Below are 21,468 nucleotides of genomic sequence, written 5' to 3' on the forward strand. Positions count from 1 at the left end.
TACATCCTCGCACTTAGCAATGAATAAGACAATGACATATCCTTCATAATGTTCTCTGAAAACAACTGGCCATACAAGAGATGGGAATTAGAGTGGTAAAGTTAGAACATAGGTTCAATAATCAGACAGATTAAAGTATGGTGTTTAATCAATCACTTATTAGCCGTATGATTTTGGGCAAGCTACTTATCAACTTCAGTTCTAAAATGGGTTATTAATAGTATGTATTTCAGAAGATGGTGTAAGTATTAAATGAGCAAATGCATGTAAATCATTCAATACAATCTCGCTTTCTGTGGGTGCTCAATAAATGTTAATTATTATTTTCATAGTTTTACTGATTTCATTGATTTCTTGGCTGGGTGACTGCAGTAATTTTCATTATTGCTTAAAATAGGATTCTGATGGACTCATCAGTTAAGCTTTCCATGAACTTCACTGTGTACCACTTATAACTGATGCCCCACATAGAGCTGGCTACAAGGGTAGGAAGAAGGTATGAAGATTTTGCACCAATTAAATAATTGGGAAAAATACTTGAGAAGCCTGATTTGATAAGAAAAGTTGGAAACATCACTTTCAATAACTGGATGAAATAATTAACCGTCTGTTATGATTATTAGTTGAATTTGAGGATTTCAATTGTATACCACAGGCAACTGAAAAAAAGTACCCCATTTCTTTATAGAGCATTAATTCTTGATTTTATTTTTTAGTATTGTGTTATAATAGTTTTGTGGCTATTAATGGACTTCATTTACAAATTTTTCTAAAGGGAAGAAGAACTCTTATGTTTTTCTTTAAAGATCAATTAAATCCCTAATGAATTCCTTCGCAAATCTATTCATAATTTTGAATTGTCAGTTTTGTTGAGAAAGAATGTTCTTTAACTCTAAGACAATTTACACTATCTTGTTCTTGGATGAATAAAACATTTTCAGGAAAATGTTTCTTAAAACAATATACAGAACATTGTGTTCTAATAAGGCAAGAGTTGTGCTGTGGTGCTGATCGTATGGCGCGAAACCACAGGAGCAGAACTGGCTGTGCTGGATCATAGGCCTTCGGGCTCTCGGAGCTCATGGGAGTGGCATTCATGAACTGAGGCATTGACATAGGTAACTTTTAGGATTCAAGTAAGTGCACCACAGTTGGTGACAACTTGCCACCATTGCAGCTGAACAAGCAGCAGTAATCATGATCACAGTAGCTATGACATTAGCTACAATGTAATGAAGAGACAAACAGAATGTGGTCTTGTCTCTTTAGAGCTACCCTCTCTCTCCCTCTCCTCCTGCCCCTTTCTCTCTCTTTTACTTTCCCTCTTTCCCTACCTGTCATCTATCAATCATCTAAGGTCTATCCAACTATTTACTCAGTTATTTATGGGACAGACTCAAGACAAAAACTGGTACTGTCAAACTTGAAATATATATATTTTAGTATGACTCCTTTTCCTTCCTTTTTACAATGTCCAAACATAGTCATATTTTGTGGAAGCTAAAACACTGAATATGTGTTTTTCTTCCAGGAAAATGTGGGAAACAATATTAAAATTATACCCAGAATTTTATTTTATAAAATATGTTCTACCAATACAGGAATACTTGCATATTGCAAAATTAAGCCTTTATTCAAAAGGAGGGTGTAAATTTATTATCAGATACTTTCTACTTATTTAAAGAGCTCTGGCTACTCTTGTCATTCCTCATGTTTTGTGGCACTGGAATCTTTGTCTACTTACTGGATGGAGCTTTCGATGCGGGTAATAGTGAGGAAAGCAGCAAGATTTGCTGTGTAAGATGAGATGACAATCAATGCGAATAGCCACCAAGCCCCCATCATCATTCGAGTGGCCAGAGTCGTGTATGGGACCTCTCCACCTGTGGAAAGAAGCAAATAGAATAAAAGAACATCAACAAGCACTTATTGAGAATCTGAGGTCATACACAATCAATACCAAATTAACTTTTAAGTACTGAAAAAAATCTTTTGACTTAACAACATCAGCATGGATTTCTGTATTTTGGTTGTGTTCATTACTTCATATTTAATTCCCTTTTATGATGCTATGTAAGACCCAGCCAAAAAGAACCAAGATAAATATTTAGTGTAACTTGTTTCAGTGATACGTCTTCTACCTTCTCATTCAACCCTAGAGTTAATTACCCTCTTATTATAACCACAGATAGTTCGTTTATTTCCAAATGCTTCATTATTCAGTAGTTAGGTGCTATTAATACTATTATGCCTACATTTAATATAACTTCTCAGATTTCTACTTCAGTAAATAATATTGAAAATTATTTTTGGTTAATTTCCCTAGAATCATAGCTTACTTTTATATATATGTATAAATATTTATATATAACATATAATATATATAATCACTTTATATATATATCACATCTTCTTTATTCATCTATTGATGGACACTTGGGTTGCTTCTATGTCATTGCTATTATAAATAATGCTGCAATGAACATAGGGGTACATATATCTTTTTAAAATTAATTTTAAAAAAATTCCAATATAGTTAACGTACAGTGTTACTTTAGCTTCGGATGTATGATATAGTGATTCGACAATTCTATACATTGCTCAGTGCTCATCATGATAAGTATACTGTTAATCCCCTTCACCTATTTCACCCATTTCCCACCCACCTCCCCTCTGGTAACCATCAGTTTGTTCTGTATAGTTAAGAGTTTATTTCTTGGTTTGTCTCTCTCTCTCATTTTTTTTTCTTTTGCTTGTTTCTTTTGTTTCTTAAATTCTACATATGAGTGAAATCATATGGTATCTGTCTTTCTCTGACTGACTTATTTCACTTAGCGTTATACTCTCTAGCTACATCCATGTTGTTGCAAATGGCAAGACTTCATTCTTTTTTATGTCTGAGTAACATTCCACTGTGTGTGTGTGTGTGTGTGTGTGTGTGTGTGTGTGTGTATGCCACATTTTCTTTACCCATTCATCATCATAATGGACACTTGGGTATACCAATTTACATTTCCACTAATGGTTCACAAAAGTTCTCTTTCTCCACATCCTTACCAAAATGTTATTTCTTATCTTTTCGATACTAGCCATTCTGACTCGTATGAGATGATATCTCAATGAGGTTTTGAATTAAATTCCCCTGATGATCAGTGATGTTGAGCATATTTTCATGTGTCTTTTGGTAATCTGAATGTCTCCTCTGCAAAATTGTCTATTCAGGTCCTCTGCCCATTTTTTTAATTGGCTTTTTGGTTTTTTTTGGTGTTGAGTTGTATAAAGTTACATGAAGTCTTTAACCTTGATTAGAGTTGTTATCACCCACATGGAAGGATATTTGTTGAATTTTATTTATCCATGGCATAAAATCTGCAACTTGGGTAATTCAAATATCCTTGTAGAACCCCCCCCCCCCAAAATTATTTGATACCTGCACTTAGAAATCAAATGTTAAAAGTAATAGGACTGTTGACTTCCAATTCTGGTAATTCAAAACAATTCTCTCACAGCAGCCAGACAAATTAAACATATAATTCATTTCAGATCTAAAGAAGCAATAAAAAATTAGAAGATCAAGGTCCTAGAGAGGAAGATAATCCAGAAATATGACCTGGTATCTAGAACTGCTTTTCCCTGAGATATAAACACCAATTTAATGAGAGGAAGCTAAGAGACTGAGAAGCTGAATAGTGCTTTTGAAAGCCTTCAAAGCTTTAACAATTAGGGCTGGGTCTTGCCAAATGTAGGGAGGTGGGACAGAGAAAACCAGAAAATCCTCATTTGCTTGGATACCAATAATTAAAATTGTATTAATCCATGGGTCAAAGAAAAATCACTGGAGGAAAAAATATTTTAAAGTTGATGGTAATAAAAATATTCCATACCAAAATTCCTTAAGTTTTTTTTTTTAAAAAGATTTTATTTATTTATTTGACAGAGAAAGACAGCCAGCAAGAGAGGGAACACAAGCAGGGGGAGTGGGAGAGGAAGAAGCAGGCTCTTAGCGGAGGAGCCTGATGTGGGGCTTGATCCCAGAATGCCAGGATCACGCCCTGAGCCGAAGGCAGACACTTAACGACTGCACCACCCGGGCGCCCCTAAATTCCTTAAGCTTTAATAGCTAATGCGATGTAGCTAAATTTGTGTTTAGAAGAAATGAAATGACATGTTCAAAATATTGAAAGAAAATTGCTGCCAACGCAAAATTCTATATACAGTGAAGCTGTCCTTCAGAAATGGGGGAATAAAGACTTTCCCGAATAAAGACTTTTCCAGAAACAAAAGCCAAGGGAGTTTATTACCAACAGATCTACTTTACAAGAAATGTTAAAAGGAGTTTTTCTAGTGGAGGTGAAAGAACACAAATTCTCAATATAAAACCTTAAATGTATATTGTAAATCTCATATGTAATGGTAAATGTGTAGTCATAGTCAGATTCTGTAATATGATAACAGTGGTATGTAATTCAATTACAACTCTAATTTAAAGGTTAAAAAAACTAACATAGTAAAAGTAATCTACAATAATGTACAATAATAATACCAAAAACTACAATAATCTGTCATTATTTACACAATATTTAAAAAATGTAATTGTAACAGAAATAACCTAAAGTGTGAGGGGGAAAGGAAGTAAAAATGTAAAGCTTACAAATTCTATTGAAGTTGTTATCAGTTTAAAATAGTGTGTTATAAGCTTAAGAGGCCTCCTGGTAACCGCAAAGAAAAATCCTGTAATAATGACACACACACAAAAAACATGATAAAGAAGTGAAAGCATAGTGATACCAAAAGACATCAAAACACACAAAAAGACAGCAGGATAAGAAATAAGGGAAAACAGATCTATAAAAAATTCAGAAAACAGTGAGCAAAATGTAAATAGTAAGTTCTTACCTATCAACAATTTCTTTAAATGTAAACAGATTAAATTTTCCAATTAAAAGACATAAAATAGATGAATGGATAAAAAAATCAAGATTCAACAATATGCTGTCTAAAAAAGACTGACTTTAGTATTAAAGGCACTTATAATGAAACTGAAGGAAAAAAGAATCTTTCAAGCAACTTTGATAACAAAAATAACAAAAAGCAGGGGCAGCAATACTTATTTCAGACAAAATAGACTTTAAACTAAAAATGATAAAAAGAGACAAAGAAGGACATTATGTAATGATAAGGGGGTCAACACATCAAGAAAATATAACAATTACAAATATTTATGTGCCCAACATTAGAACATTTAAATATATAAAGCAGAAACTAACAGAGTTAAAGAGAAATAAACAGTAATACAGTAATAGGTGGGGACTTCAGTATCTCTCTCTTAACAATGAATAGATCATTCAGACAGAGAATCAATAAGGAAACAGTGAACTTGAAAAACACTGTAGACTAAATGGACCTAACAGAGATAAACCAAACATTTTATCCAAAACAGCAGCTATACATTCTTCTCAAGGGCACACGAAACATTTTCTACAATAGAGCATATTTTAGAACAGAAAACCAGTCTTAGAAAATTTAGAAGATTAAAATTACACCAAGTACATTCTATGACTACAATGGCATGAAACTAGAAATTAATAACAAGAGGAAACTTGGGAAGTCAAGAACACATGGAAGTTAAGCAACACTCTCTCGAACAACCAACGAATTACAGAAGATATTAAAGGAGGAATAAAAAAGGTTTCTTGACACAAATGAAAAGTGGAAATACAATATACCAGAGCTTGTGGAACACAGCAAAAGCAGTTTTAAGAGGCAGGTTTATAGCCATAAACACTTGCATTAAGAAGCAAGAGGGATCCCAAATAAACAACTTAACTCTATGCCATAAGAAACTAGAAAGAGAAGAAGAAACTGAGCCCAAAATTAGTAGAAGAAAGAAAAGAATAAATATTAGAGCATAAAATAAATTAAATATAGAACAGAAAAACAATGGAAAAGATTAACCAAACTAAACATTGATTCTTTCAAAAGATAAACTGAATTCACAAACCCTTAACTACTATAAACAAGGGAAAAAAAGAAAGAACCCAAATCAATATAATTATAAATAAAAAGGAGACATTACAACTGATACCAGAGAAATTCACAGGATCATAAGAAGCTACTATGAATAATTATTCACCAACAAACTGGACAATGTAGAAGAAATGGAAAAATTCTTAGAAATGTGTATAACTTTCCAAGACTGAATCAGGAAGAAACAGAATATCTGAATACACCATTTACTAATAAGGAGGTTGGGTCATTTATAAAATATCTCCCAACAAAGTAGAACTGAGGACCAGATTGCTTCACTGGTGAATTTTACCAAACATTTAAAGAATTAACACCAATCTTCAAACTCTTCCAAACAACAGAAGAGGAGGGAATCCTCTCAAACTTCTCTTAGGAGGCCAGCGTTATCTTGCACCAAAATCAGGAAAGGGCACTACTGGAAAGGAAAACCATAGGCCAATATCCCTGATGAATACAGATGCAAAAATTCTCGATAAAATCGTAGCAAACCAAATACAGCAGCACATTAGAAAGAATCATTCACAAAGAAAAGTGGATTTTATCCCTGGAATGTAAGGATGGTTCAACATATGCAAATCAACAAATGTGATACAAGACATTAATAGAATGAAAAACAATAATCATATAATTATCTCAATAGATGCAGAAATGCATTTGATAAAATTCAATATCTATTCATGATAAAAATTCAACACATTAGGCACAGAAGGAACATATCTCAACATAATAAAGGCCACATATGATAAGTCTACAGCTAACATCATACTGAATGGTGAAAGGTTGAAGGCTTTTTCTCTGAAATTGGGAACAAGATAAAGGTGCCCACTCTCATTACTCCTAGTCAACATAATAGTAGAAGTCCCAGCTAGAACAATCAGGCAAGTCAAAGAAATAAAAGGTATCAAAACTGGAAAGGAAGAAAAAAAACTGTCTCTATTTGCAGATGACATGATTTTATGTATAGAAAATCCTAAAGATTCAACCAAAAACTATTAGAGCTAATCAATGACTTCATTAAGTTGCAGGACACAAAATTAAAATATGGAAATCAGTAGTATTTCTATACATTAACAACAAATTTCCTAAAAAAGAAATAAATCAATTTCATTTACAATAGCCTCAAAAAGAGTAAAATATTTAGGAGTAAATTTAATTAAAAAGGTGAAAGATCTCTACTCTGAAAACTATTAAGACTTTGATGAAAGAAATCAAAGATGGAAAGAAATGGAAAGGTATCCCATGTTCATGGATTAGAATTAACATTGTTAAAATGTCAGTATTACGAAGAGCCATCTATAGATTCAATGCAATTCCTAGCAAAAATTCCAATGGCACTTTTTAAAGAAGTAGAAAAAACATGTTTAAAATGTATGTGGAACCACAAAAGACCCCAAATAGCCAAAGCAATCCTGAGAAAGAAGAACAAAGCAGGAGGCATCACTCTTCCTGATTTCAAGCTATACTATGAAGCCACAGTTATCAAAACGGTGTGGTAGTGGCATAAAAACAGACAAATAGACCAATGAACAGAATTGAGAGCCCAGAAATAAACCTATGCATGTACAGTTAACCAATATCTGACAAGGGAGCAAAAACACTCAATGGAAAAAAACATATTCTTTTCAATAAGTGGTGCTAGAATAATTGGATATTCACGTGTAAAAGAATGAAATAGGACTATATCTTACAACACTCACAAAAAGTAACTTGAAATGGGCTAAAGACTTAAATGTAATACCTGAAACCATGAGTTCCTAGAAAAAAACTTAGAAATAGAGCTCCTTGACATGGGTCTTGTTAATTTTTAGATATGACACCTAAAGCACAAGCAACAAAGTCAAAGATAAACCAGTGGGACTACATCACGCTAAAAAAGCTTCTACACAGCAAAATCAACCATCAATAAAGTGAAACCTACAAAATGGAAAAAAATATTTGCAAACCAAACATCTGATAAGGGTTCTTGTAAAAATATATAAAGAAATCATACAACTTGATAGCAAAAAAAAAAAAAATAACCCAATTAATAACTAGGCAAAGGACCTAAATAGACATTTTTCCAAAGATATATGAAAGGCCATTAGGTACATGAAAAGATGCTCAACACCACTAGTCATTAGGGAAATGCAAATGAAAACAGCATTGAGATAATTACCTCATGCCTGTTAGAATGGTCATCATCAAAAAGATAAGAGATAACAAATACTGGTGAGGATGTGGAGGAAAGGAACCCTCCTGCACTGTTGAGGGAATTGTAAATTGGTACAGCTGCTATGGAAAACAGTATGGAGGTTCCTCAATTTAATTAAAAATAAAATTATCATAAGATCCAGCAATACCATTTCAGGGAATATATCCAAAGGAAATGAAAACTATTAACTTGAAAAGATATCTGCACCCTTATGTTCACAGCAGTGTTACATACAATAGCCAAGACACGGAAAAAATGTAAGTGTCCTCTAATGGATGGATGGAAGTTGTGATACATATATACAAAATACATACAATGGAATATTATTTATCCATTAAAAAATGAGGGAATCCTACCATTTGTGAGAACATGGGTGGAACCTGAAGGCATTATGCTAAGCGAAATAAGTGAGATAAAGAAAGACAAATACTATATGATCTCTCTCGTATGTGGAATTTGAAAAAAAAACACAAACCCCCATATAAAAATACACCAGACTTGTGGTGATCAGAGGCACAGGGTGGTGGGAGGGGAAATTGGAAGAAGTTGGTCAAACGTACAAACTTCCAGTTATAAGATATGTAAGTACTAGAAATATACAACATAATAACTACAGCAATTTTGTATGATTATACAAAAAAAGTTGAGAGTTCATCTTAAAAGATCGCATCACAAGAATGTTCTTTTTCTTGTATCTATATGAGAAGATGGATGTTAGTTAAACATATTGTGATAATCATTTCACAATATGTGTAAATCAATCCATCATGCTTAAACTTATACAGTGATGTGTATCAATTATTTTTCAATAAAACTAAAAAAAATGATCATTGGAATTCACTACATCAGCACTATAAAGTAAAGAAATCTTATAATCATTTTGGTGGATGCAGAAAAGGCACAGGTAAAATTTAACATCAGTTTAAAAAAAAGAAAAACACCTTAGAAATAATCCAGCAAACTAGAAATAATTGTTCTTAGTTTCACAAACCTGTAGGAAACCAGGAAACCTGTAGCAAACATCATTCTTATTAATAAAATAAATATATATATTTGTAAAGATTTTATTTATTAGAGATAGAGAGAAAGCCAGAGAAAGCACAAGCAGAGGGAACAGCAGAGGCAGAGGGAGAAACAGCTGAGAAGGGAGCCTGATGAGGAACTCAATCCCAGAACCCTGGGATCATGACCCAAGCCGAAGGCAGATGCTTAACGGACTGAGACACCCAGGTGCCCCCAAATAAATATATTTTAGAGATTATTTTAAAAGCTACAAGTTGTTACCACTTGTATTCAGTTGACGGTACACAGTATATGGGAACAGCCAAACAACAACAATAAAAAAAAAGAAAAAATACTTAAGAATTGGAAAAAAATGAAATAGAAGTTATGGATTGGAGCTAGTATGAATATGTATGTAGAAAAGAGAATATAGAGTAAATTACTAAAATTAATGTTAGTTATCAGTTTGCTATGGTACAGACTTCATATTCAAAAATCAATCAGATATGTATGCCAGCAGCAAAACCTTAAAACATGGAATTAAAAATATATACCAACTGCAACAGCATTGAAAATATCAAATACTTAGGAATAAAGATGTAAAAGACCTCTACATGAAAATCTATAAACTTTCTTGACTGAAATAATATTAAATAAATGGATGGATATATGATGTTTATTGATCCAAAGACTCAATATTATGAAGATATAAAGTCTTTTCAAATTGATCTATAGATTCACTGAATTGCCAATCCAAAATCCCCAGGTTCTTTTTGTGAGAGAGACAGAAAGAGAGAGAGAATAAAATGCTGAATGTAAAATTTATATGAAATTGTGAAAGGATAAAAATAGCCAAGACAATGTTCAAGAAGAAGAAAAAGCTGACTGTAGTCAGCGGCAGTCAGCTGGTCTAGCTGACTATAGCTGTATACAGTAATTAAGACAGCGTGGTATTTATACAAGGATAGACCATATCAATGAAAATTACCCATGTGTACACAGACACTTGATTTACACCCAGCTGGCATGGCAATATATAGAGAAAGGGAGGCCTTTTCAGTAAGTACTACTAGGTCAATTTGGATACACATGTAAAAAATAGTAAAATTTGTCTCCTAATTTACAACATACACAGAAATCAATACCAAATGGCTTATATATGAATACATAAAATATAAATAGTAAAACTTCTAGAAAATAATATAAGAGAATGTATCTAACATATCCACAAGATCAGGTAGCAAAAGATTTCTTTTTTTTAATAATATTTTTTTATTATGTTAGTCACCATACAGTACATCCCTAGTTTTTGATGTAAAGTTCCATGATTCATTACTTGCGTATAACATCCAGTGCACCATGCAGTATGTGCCCTCCTTACTACCCATCACCAGCCTATCCCATTCCCCTGACCCCCTCCCAGCAAAAGATTTCTTGAACAGAGTACAAAAGATTGATAGATTTGACTACAGTAATACTTTGTAGTTCAAAAGACACCACTAAGAGAGTGAAGATAAGTCACGGTAGAAGATATTTGCTTATCTGCTATAAATAGAATAAAATAACTTATAACTTCTATAAATCAGTAAGAATAAAACAGACAGTAATTAGAAAAATGGGCAAGAGTCTTCACAAAAGAAGACAAATGGCAATAAAGGTGACAATGTGGCAACCTCAGTTAGTAGGGATATGCAAACTAAAAGAAAAGTGGACTACTACTACAGAACCACCAGAATGATTAAAGTAAAGAAACAGACAATATCAACTGTGGGCAAGGATGTGGAGTTACCAGAGTACTGTTGTTAGGATTGTAAACTGATTCAATCATTTTGATAAACAGTTCGCCAGCATCTCTGAAAACTACTATATGCTTTTCTTAAGACTCAGCAATTCCACTCCTTAGGTATATACCCCAAAGACGAATACGCGTACCAAGAGACAAGCACAGAAAAGGTTCATAGCAACATTATCCATAATGGCCTCGAACTGGAACAGCCTAGACACTCTTTGAGAGTCGAATGCATAAAGAAATTACGTTATAGTCATACAATGGAATATTGTACAGAAATAAAGACAAAAGATTTCATTTAAATATAGCACCACAGATGGATTTCACAAACTAAATGTCGAGTAAAAAACACACAAAAGAACTGCATACTGTATGGTAACTGTACAAAAAGAGGCAGCGTGAATGGGAGGGCTGGTAATCCTGTACGTGGGTACCTTTGGGGGTAAGCAATTAACGGTTGAGACAGGGCAATGGGGGCTGTGTAATTGCTAATGTTCTATCTTTTTCTAGGTAGTAATTACACAGGTGTTCCATTGTTGGGTGTAATACATTGAGTTGCACATTTAAAGTTTGTGCACTTTTACGTATGTAAATAATATTTCACAATTACATAAAATTAAAGAAATGAAGAAAGTAAGGGGAGAGAAATAAAGATCACTTTTTCCCTTTCTTTTTTTTCTCTCTGTCTCCACAATTTGAAAAAAAAAAAAAGTATTTTCCTATATTCAAAATGCCAGAGGAGACAATCAGCTGGAAGACAAAAAAATTAGTAAATCAAAAACACATCCCCACATGGCTAAAGTATGGCCGAATTTAGACTGGCAAATCCCGACAGTTCAGGATGCGCAAAAGTCTGACTTTCGGGTGGGGTATTTTGATTTTTATAACTCTCCCAATATCACTCTGTAGAAGCATATGGAATTTGTATTTTCCAGAGTGACCCCTCTGCTACAGGGAGAAATCTTAACACAGATTTGAATGTTGATGTGACTGGTTTGCCACATCAAAAAGTGTATCAACCTTGCTACTGTATATATTATCGTGCTTATGAAAGTTGTTAAAGAGATAAAACAATGTTTTTCCCTCAGGCAAGATTGTAAAACTTGATAATTTCACCTGACTCAGGCAAAATTTTGTTGCTCTAAGTCTTTTCTGTATGAATATATATGTATGCATCTTTGTGTGTACCTGAAAATAGGGAAGCGCTAGCATTTAAGACTCTCCAATCTGGTTGTTTGGTATCAGGTTCTCAGGTTTTAAAACTCACAGAGTGTTTGTTATACACTCTTGGACTGTGGAACTCTTTTACGACATATGATTAAGAAAAAATAAAAGAAAATTATTACTTTTCCTTATAAACGTTCTTTTTTCAAGAATTGGATGCTTACTGGAATGAGGTTACTAGCAAAATGGCTAAAAACTCTTAGAGCTAAAAACTCTTACAGGAAATTTCCAATATTATGGGTGACTGAATATGTTCAAGTAAACTGGTAAACTGGAGTGTCAATAAATATTAAAATGTTTCACACTTACACAATCACAGTTTAGAAAATATAAAGAAGGATATTGTTTACCATAGCCATCGCCAGGGCAATCCCATTTAAGGACAGAGAGAATGTACAATCTCCTAAATGCTTAAGGTATTTATGTCATATTTATATATTACTCAATTCCTTGGAACTCATTCATAAGTAGTCAAATTGACAGACTGGCTGTGACTAGATCTGAAAGTGCTTTAATATTTCTTCCTTTGGTAGAGGGAGTAGGAGTAATAAGAAGGGGCTTATGAGACAGAGGTAATATTTGCCGTTGGCCACAGCATAGTAGGTCCACTGTTTGAACCCACTTGGCAGGTAGGGAAGATTTCTACAATGTGCATGTTGACTATTGTTACAACACTTAGCTTTAGGTGGTAAAGAGGGATGATGTAAAATCATATTGTGCTATGGTGTGGAAGTTGTGCCATTTAAAATTATCTTTTGCTATTTTCTTATCATGGCAAGAACAAAGCCTCAGCTCAGGAATAATAAGCGTCCTTGAAATTTTGTATCTATTTTTATAAAGGTAAGGCAAATCTTTAACTCCCTTTGACAGTCAACATAAATTAATTAGAATTTAATAATGTTTCAGTTGCATTATACTTACATTTTCTATTTAATGCAAATGGCACTGCTTTTATATCAGCAAACATAGCCTTTATTAACAAAACTTTGACCCTCTAGAATGCCAGTTTCAAATACTCCACTCTCCTATGTCATCATCTATCTTTTTTTTTTTTAAGTTTTTATTTTAATCACCGGGTACTCATCATCATCTATAGTGAGCTTCCTTCTTCCATCAAGCCTATAGACCCACCAAACAAATGCTGCTATGAACTTAGGGTGCATATATCTTTTTCAATTAGAGTTTTCATTTTTTTCAAACAGATACCCACTAATGAAATTCCTGGATTACATGGTAGTTCTATTTTTAATTTTCTGAGGGACCTCCTTACTGTTTCCCAGAGTGGCTGCACCAGTTTGCATTCGCACCAACAATGCACGAGGGTTCCCTTTCCTCCACATACATGTCAGCATTTGTTCTTTCTTTCTTTTTGAGAATAGCCATTCTGACAGTTATGAGATGATATCTTATTGTGGTTTTGATTTGTATTAAGACTTTCATGTGCCTGTTGGCCATTCTACATATCCTCTTTGGAAAAATGTCTCTTCAGAAACTCTGTTCCTTTTTTAACCAGATTGTTTGTTGTATGGGTTCTTTATGTATCTTGGATATTAACCCCTAATTGGATATATGATTTGCAAATACCTTCTTCAGTTCAGTAGATTATCTTTTTATTTTGTTGATGGTTTCCTTTATTGTGCAGAAGCTTTTTAGTTTGATGTAGTTTCATTTGCTTATTTTTACTTTCATTTCCCTGACTTTTGGAATCAGAACCAAATCAAAGCAAAACAAACCAAACCAAACCCACAAAACGTTGCTAAGACTGATAAGGGACTTACTGCCTGTTTCTTCTAGGAGTTTTATAGTTTTAGGTCTTATATTCAAGTCTTAATCCATTTTGAGTTAATTTTTGTATATGATGTAAGATAGTGGTCCAATTTATTCTTTTGTATGTAGCTGTTAAGTTTCCCTGACATGATTTATGGAAGAGACTGTCCTTTTCCCATTGTATATTCTTGCCTCCTTTGTTGTAAAATAATTGAACAAATATGTGTGGGTTTATTTCTAAGTTAAAGATTGTGGTTCCAGCTAACTGCTCTGAAGCCTTCAAATAATACAAAGGGTAGAGGAGAAATTGAAGGCAATGAAAACTCAACTCAGAAATAAGATAAAATTTGGACGTCTTGATGGAAGCTTTGAAGGAGTCTCTTAAATTATATAGTTCCAGGGCAGATATGACTGAGGACAAGACTAGGGCTTGACTATAAGGATAGCACAATTCAATCTTCAATTAAATCTTCTGCCTTATAAACCGTCTCATGGTTATTAAAGGGCATTGATGGGAAATCTGAGTTTTAAAATCCCTCTGAACCTCCTTGGTATTAGAAACAATCTCTCACTGCCTTGCTCTGCATAAATGATTCTCAATGACTGGCCCTGGGGAATCACAGTTCTCTCCTAGACTCACCTACCTCACCCTTTGTTGCCTCCAGATGCAAGTTAGATGCCAAAAACTGTCAGAGAAGTATAAAGCCCACTTATAAAAGTTTTATACCATACAGGATGGGGTATAAGTATCAATTAGGGCAAATATGTTACCTTGGGTGGTAATGATTAGATATTTAAGATATTGACTTGATACTTGAGGGTGGTGGTAGTAATTTGTTAGATTGGTTAGTTGAAGGATAGACCAATAATTAATGGATTCTTGAGGTAACCTATACACAACTTCTCTGGTATTTTATAGATATTCAGGGAGGTGGGAATGTTGGAATGGATTTGTTCTGAACAAACTGTTCATCTCCATGACTTCCTGGGAAAGTGACAATCCCTTCACAAAACGTTAAGAAATGCATGGGGGGGGCATTATAGCACAAGCATCTCTGAAGAGTTCTGGTATGCTGCTATTCATAGGCAATGCATAGCAATGTAATGGTACATAAAACCTTTGTAAAGCAATGTAATATATGGTAGTATAAACCTCTAAATTTCCAAAAATAGAGTACTTAAGTTAGCGATAATGCATCTGACTGGGAAAATATTATTTAGCCAGTGAAAATGTAATAAATAGGATACAAACTTATCAATGTGGCATGACTATTAGTATAAAAAATTAAATTTTTTATATCAAGTTGAATGTGGTATCCCAGGTTGGCAGAAGCTAAGTGGAGATGTTTAACTATCAGAGACAAGGTAATATTACTATAATACAACATGGCTGTTTATGAATGGTAATTGGAGTGTACTGTCTGTCCTTCGGCAATAGCTTACCACAGGGTTCCTAAATATGAAATAGATAGGAAGCCTACCAAGATGTTTCTTGATATGTATAGGAAAAAAAGATCCTAGATCTGAGGGCAGAAATGTAGCCTCAGTTGCTGAATGGGAATTTGGAGCCTCTTAGTTCAGTTCCTAGAACTCCTCCAGTTTATGGTTCAGAAACCCAATATTAAAGAAGAGGGCAGGTTAGCTTTTGTTGATATGTTCTTTTGGAGGTTTTTCTTAAGTAATTTTTAAAAAAGATTTTGTTTATTTATTTGACAGAGAGAGAGAGAGAGAGAGAGGAGAGAGCACAAGCAGGGGGAGCAGCAGGCAGAGGGAGAGAGAGAAGCAGGCTCCCTGCTGAGCAGGGAGCCCTATGTGGGCTCAATCCCAGGACTCTGGGATCATGACCTGAGCCGAAGGCAGACGCTTAACCAACCGAGCCACCCAGGCGCCCCTTAAGAAATTTTTAATACTAATTGTCAGACCACATTTATAATATTGTATTCTATTTTTTTCACATTTATAAATATTTTGATTTTATTTTACTTTTTAAAGCTTTTATTTTAATTCTAGTTAAACAGAGTTATATTAGTTTCAGGTGTGCAATAGAGTGATTCAACAATTCCATACATTACCTTGTGCTCATCACAAGTACACTCCTTAATCCCCTATACTACGGTATTCTGTTTATTACATTTTCACTGGCTGAACAGTATTTTCCCAGTCAGATATACTACAGCTTATTTCAGTATCATATTTTTAGAAATTTAGAGGTTTTATGCTACCATATATTACATTGCTATAAACATCTTTTTTGATACAATCCATGAAGAGAAGCTATTTGGTGAAAGAAATGAAATTTTTTATGTCTTATACAAGTGTTAAGCATTTTCAAATATTTTACAATATTATTGAACAAATAGAGACAGGTAATGTTACTTCTCTTTTGTTAACTTATGTCTTTCTGAAGTGCTGACATTTCAGTTGAATGACAAAATATTGTTCTGGGCTACCTGATAAGTTTGTTTGCAGATAAGCAAAAGTAGGGTAGGAGGCATTAGATGATATAATCAAAATGGCAACTTCCTATGCATAAGAAGACTTCTCTAACTTAATATTTACATTTTCATAGTAATTATAATACATGTAAAGCTGCTTATAAATAATAATTCCTTCTTTCCAACTCTTTAACATTATTTATTACAGCTCTGTTTTGAGGAGTTATCAGTTGAATAATAAATCTTGTCATATTTCACTTTTTCTTAATTAATGACAGTCCTTTACACAATCAAATGCCACCTATACATGATGCCCTGAAATAAGAATGTTCTTCTGATCAAATAAATACAAGATCGTTACCACTACAAAGCAGATATAGGATGTCATCATTACCCAAAATGTTCCTTTGCGCTTCTTTCTGGTCAATCTTTATCCCTGGTGGTTGGCACCAGGCAACGCAAATCTGCTTTCTGTCATTGTAAAATATTTTTCTTTTTCTATATAAGGTTCTTTTTAATTTCATATAAATGGAATGTAGTCTTTTGGGTCTGGCTTCATTTTACTTAGCACAAATGTTTGAAATTCATTCATGTTGTTCCATGTGTTAGTGGCTTATCCCTTGTTAGTGCTGAAAAGCATTCCATTGCATGTACCACAATTTGCTTATTCATTCCCCAGTAACTAGACATTTGTATTGTTTCCAGTTTTTGGCTATTATAAATACATCTTCTATGAACATTTGCAAAAAGAAAATGTTATTTCAACATTAGAACTTCCTGCAGAAGAAAATAATCTTTATAATTCTTGAAATTTCAGGATTAACAGAAGTAGGTGAGTTTTCCTGAACTCAGTAACATGGGATATATCTAATGAATACATTTGAAAAATGTTAAACTAAAAATTAAGTATAATTCAATTAAATAACTGATAGCTATACCACACAACCTGTATATGCTGATTTTAACTTAAATTCCATGTATCCACTGCTGTAACTCAGTAGAACAAAATTGAATTACATTACACATAAGTAACACTTGGCAGCTTCTTTTCACAATGTTTTTGTCATTTCAGCCCATACAAAATTCCCACTGTTTCTAATGAGCTAAAGAAATAAAAACAGCTAATTGAAAGCCAATTTTCCTCTCTGATCTTACAAAATTAAAACATTTGAGATTTTAGTAATTTGATCGGAAAAGGGATTTCAGTTTCCCAGTTTGTAAGGTGGACTACAAAGTAGTTTTACACAGGTTGTACACCAAGTATTGTCAAGGATCTTGAGGTTAAGCGCTACAGTGAAAGGTAGGCTCCCCTAAGTGCAACATTAAGAACGTATGGATGAACAACACATATAGTCTTTACCATGATTCCCCACCACAAACTGGCTTACTTTCATCTCCACAAGGATTTGGCAGTGATGATATTTAGAAACGCTTGTCGTAAATCCTTTCTCTAGATTTTATTTAATCAAGGCTTTTTTCCCCCCATCCTGTGCTAATTGCTTTTATTCAATTCTACTGGAAACATCATCATAGGATGAGTGAATTGAACTAAATCTACTGAAAATGACTTGTTATACATGAACTTTATTGGGTCAGACAAATCTTTTAGAATACTAATTAGCAAATTCTTTTTTTTATGGAATAGCTAATCCATCCTGAACTAAGAAATGTACCTTTTGAAATTGACTGGCTAGTTGAAAGGCTTTATAGTGTATATGGTGATTTGCTGAGATTTCCACTAATCCATAGATATGCATTTTATGGTATTAATGGTTACTTTGTAGCTTTAGCACAAAGCAAAATGGGTCAGTGGGCCACATATATTCTCTGAATTTTTATTTGTAACAAAAAATGCATTTGCTTACTTCTTTTTCTGTTTCCTTTCCCAGTATCTATCAAAAGGACCCTTATAAATTTTAATGATAAAAATAAGATTTTGCATCTAAAGAACATTGGTATCACAATCAAATTTCAAAACTATGGTGGAATGTATCTCAAGCCCTCATTGACACCCAGAATATTTCCCAACACTTATATGGTTTTCACAGTTATGATTTTGCCAAAACCACATACATTAAAGAGGTGCCCCTAGAAATATCTTCAGCCTCTGTATTCATGCTATAATTTTATCTATTCCATTATACTATTTTAGAGGTCTTGTTAAAAAAATAAGTAAAAAAAAAAAGGAGAAACCAAACAGTTTCATCCTTTCTTGAGAGGTTTGTCTTTAGCTCTGTTAGTAAATGTCTTGCTTTGTAAAACTCAAGAGCATAAATCCAAGATTTTGGTAAAATATTTAAGTGTACAGTACATGGAATTTTTCTATCTAATATTACACAATTAAAATATTTGAGATTTTAGTAATTCAATTTGCAAACTGAGAAAGATACTCAAACAAAGCCTCTAAAGTCTTCAGACAGTTTTCGAGTAGTTTGGTTCAGAGATGAACTGAGATATTTGAAGTCACTTTATGTCACCCCTTTGTTTTCTCTATCTGCTTTATTTGTCTTCATGTTCTTTTAGTTTATTTTTTATTTACTAAATTATTTGATTCATACTTTAGGTGCTTTGTTTCTATTTTTAATACATCGATATATATCAATTGCTTATCTGTTCACCAAAAAAGAACTAAAAAGGAACAGTATATGATTTGAGCAATAAATATATTGTGATTCTTAAAAAATATCCAAATATCATTTTCTGGAGGCCCCCAAATTGTTCTTTTTTCTTTCTGTACTATTTTTCTTCCTACCTGCTGCTTTTACCACAGACTTGGAACAAAATGAGGACTGGGAAAGGTGCTCAATGAGGAAATGTTGTCTGGATGACTAGTCATTTGTCAAACAGCATGAAGCAAGACTGCCATTGAGTCAGGCCTGGCACTCCATAGTGATGTATTAGTTTGTAATGTTTTAAAATAATTATAGCAAGGCCTAAGCCACCATATAAAACCACTATATAAATTCTAGTGCCATTATCAACCCCATTTTTCAGAGATCCAATCAATCAGTGGTTCTGAGCAAAATTGCATCCATTTTACCAATCCCAGAAGCATCAAAGTTCAAAGGGTAAGAAGCAGTTGTCAACAGGAATCAAAAGTGAAGTGGATCTTGAAGTGAAACTTTCCATTACCTCTGGAATTTCTGAGACTAATTCCTGAACTAGGGCTTATGTATCAATGCACCACTCTTTTTACAAGATCAGAAAATGACGATACATATTCAATCAGTTTTAATGATGATACAAGAGCCAAGGGTAAGTCTAACGTATTTTTAAATCTCCAAAATGCCATTCTAACTAGTAACCTGTTAACTACCATTGAAGATTAGTTTCAAGTCTCTATTTATTTATTGAGTATACAGTAGGATTTATAATATGACAGAGAAGGGATCATTTACATTGTGAATTTGGGTTTTCAAAAACAATATCAGCCTTCTCAATTTTGAACCTTTTCTTTTTCCTGTTTTCCAGAACTCTTATGTTTAAGTTCGTAGGATGATATCTTAAAAAGCAGAGGGAAAAAATAGATTCCTTTCTGGTTTCTATCAGTATATTCTTTTGAATATTAGGTTGGAAAATGGCTAAAGGAATGAGATTTTGGTGTGCTGTTGCTACAAGAAATTTAATGACATAAAATATAGACATTTTATTCAGTATATGGGCTTTATATATTCAGATAGAGTTCAGTAAGTAATACAGACAGACCTGTAATTGAAGGATGTAAAATAATTCGTATCCTAGCGATTACCACAATACTGCTGAGCGAATAAGAAAATATATATGAACCACAGCTCATGGGTTTCTGTGTGTGAATGCAAATATGTAAAACTGAATGCACTTTAGATTTCTACATAAAGCTTAATAATTTTACTTAAGGAATATCTCCTCTTCCTCCTCTTCTTCTCTTCCTTTAATACACCACTGGGTGTGGTTTGTAGATTCTCTCAGGAATTTCCAAAGGCATGTTCAATCTACAGCCTCAGTAGTCACTGAGTCAAAGATTTGGGTGGGGTGAATGAGTAATGGAAAAGTCAGGAAACAGGTTCGTATTGCTGGGCTGAAGTGGTAAATCCAAATCATGGATGTAATGAAGCAGGAAGTGAGGTAAGGGAGGAGACGGATCAGGGTGAAATTGCAAAACAAAACAAAACGAAACACAAGAAACCTATTAAACTCAAGCCAAAATCAGGAAGTAAGAGATTAAAAGCAAAGGTCAGGAAAAAAAATAATCAAAGCTTCTATATGTCAAGTGTTTACTAATGTCCTAGGCATTGTGTTAAATGTTTCTTACGCATTTTCTTAATTTTTACTGTAGTCTTATGAGTTTCCTCAGCCAAGGTCAAGATCTGAGAGTAGGGACAGATGATTTTTTACTCACAGGTAAGGGAAAAGGCTGAGCGGGCAGTGACACATGTCAGAGAATCTAGGAAGCCTCACGGTGTCTCCTCCTCCAAGTACATTTCTTCCATTAAGGCTTCTGGTTTGTTACTGCCACTTCATTTTCTCCCTCTGTTGTCCTCAGTGATAAGGACAAACAGGATTATTATCGGCTGACAGTCCAAAAATTTAGGATAGATCCATGTAAACAAAACTAAAATAAACAGAATAATGGTTTAGATTTCTATAAAACTGAGAAAAAATCCTCATTATTTTGAATTGGAAATAATTTACTAAGAACAAGATACTTTCTTAGATGGCTGTAAGAAACAATTAACGTAAAACATAACCATTATAATTAATTGGTGATCTTGGGAGTTGTAACATATCAAGAAGATAGGAGGAAGGTGATATTTCAAAAATAAGTGTTTTTAATGATGAATAAATAATAAAGAAAATAGGTAGGTGAAGATCATTTTTTTTTTCATATTGTACTGGGAAGTGGGCTGTGATTCTCTATACCTTAACTTCATTCTTGGGATAATTCAAGTGGCATAGACATCATTTCTCTATTTTAATAATGACATATAAACTTTTTATTGAATCATTAAAAATTATAAGCCCAAACTATTGGACTTGTAAATAGCTTATATATA

General features: G+C 33.5%; 1 protein-coding gene across 1 annotated transcript in view; it reads right to left on the reverse strand.

Annotated features, from left to right (window-relative positions):
* Nucleotides 1–21,468, reverse strand: part of GRID2 (glutamate ionotropic receptor delta type subunit 2) — a 502,073-nt gene that overhangs the window by 103,799 nt on the left and 376,806 nt on the right. The window contains exon 10 of the mRNA XM_008707154.2: nucleotides 1,745–1,883. Within this exon, the coding sequence (XP_008705376.1) occupies nucleotides 1,745–1,883 (139 nt within the window). The remainder of the gene's footprint in view (nucleotides 1–1,744; nucleotides 1,884–21,468) is intronic.

Source organism: Ursus maritimus, unplaced genomic scaffold (assembly GCF_017311325.1).
Source record: "Ursus maritimus isolate PB19 unplaced genomic scaffold, ASM1731132v1 scaffold_8, whole genome shotgun sequence".
Lineage (NCBI taxonomy): Eukaryota > Metazoa > Chordata > Mammalia > Carnivora > Ursidae > Ursus > Ursus maritimus.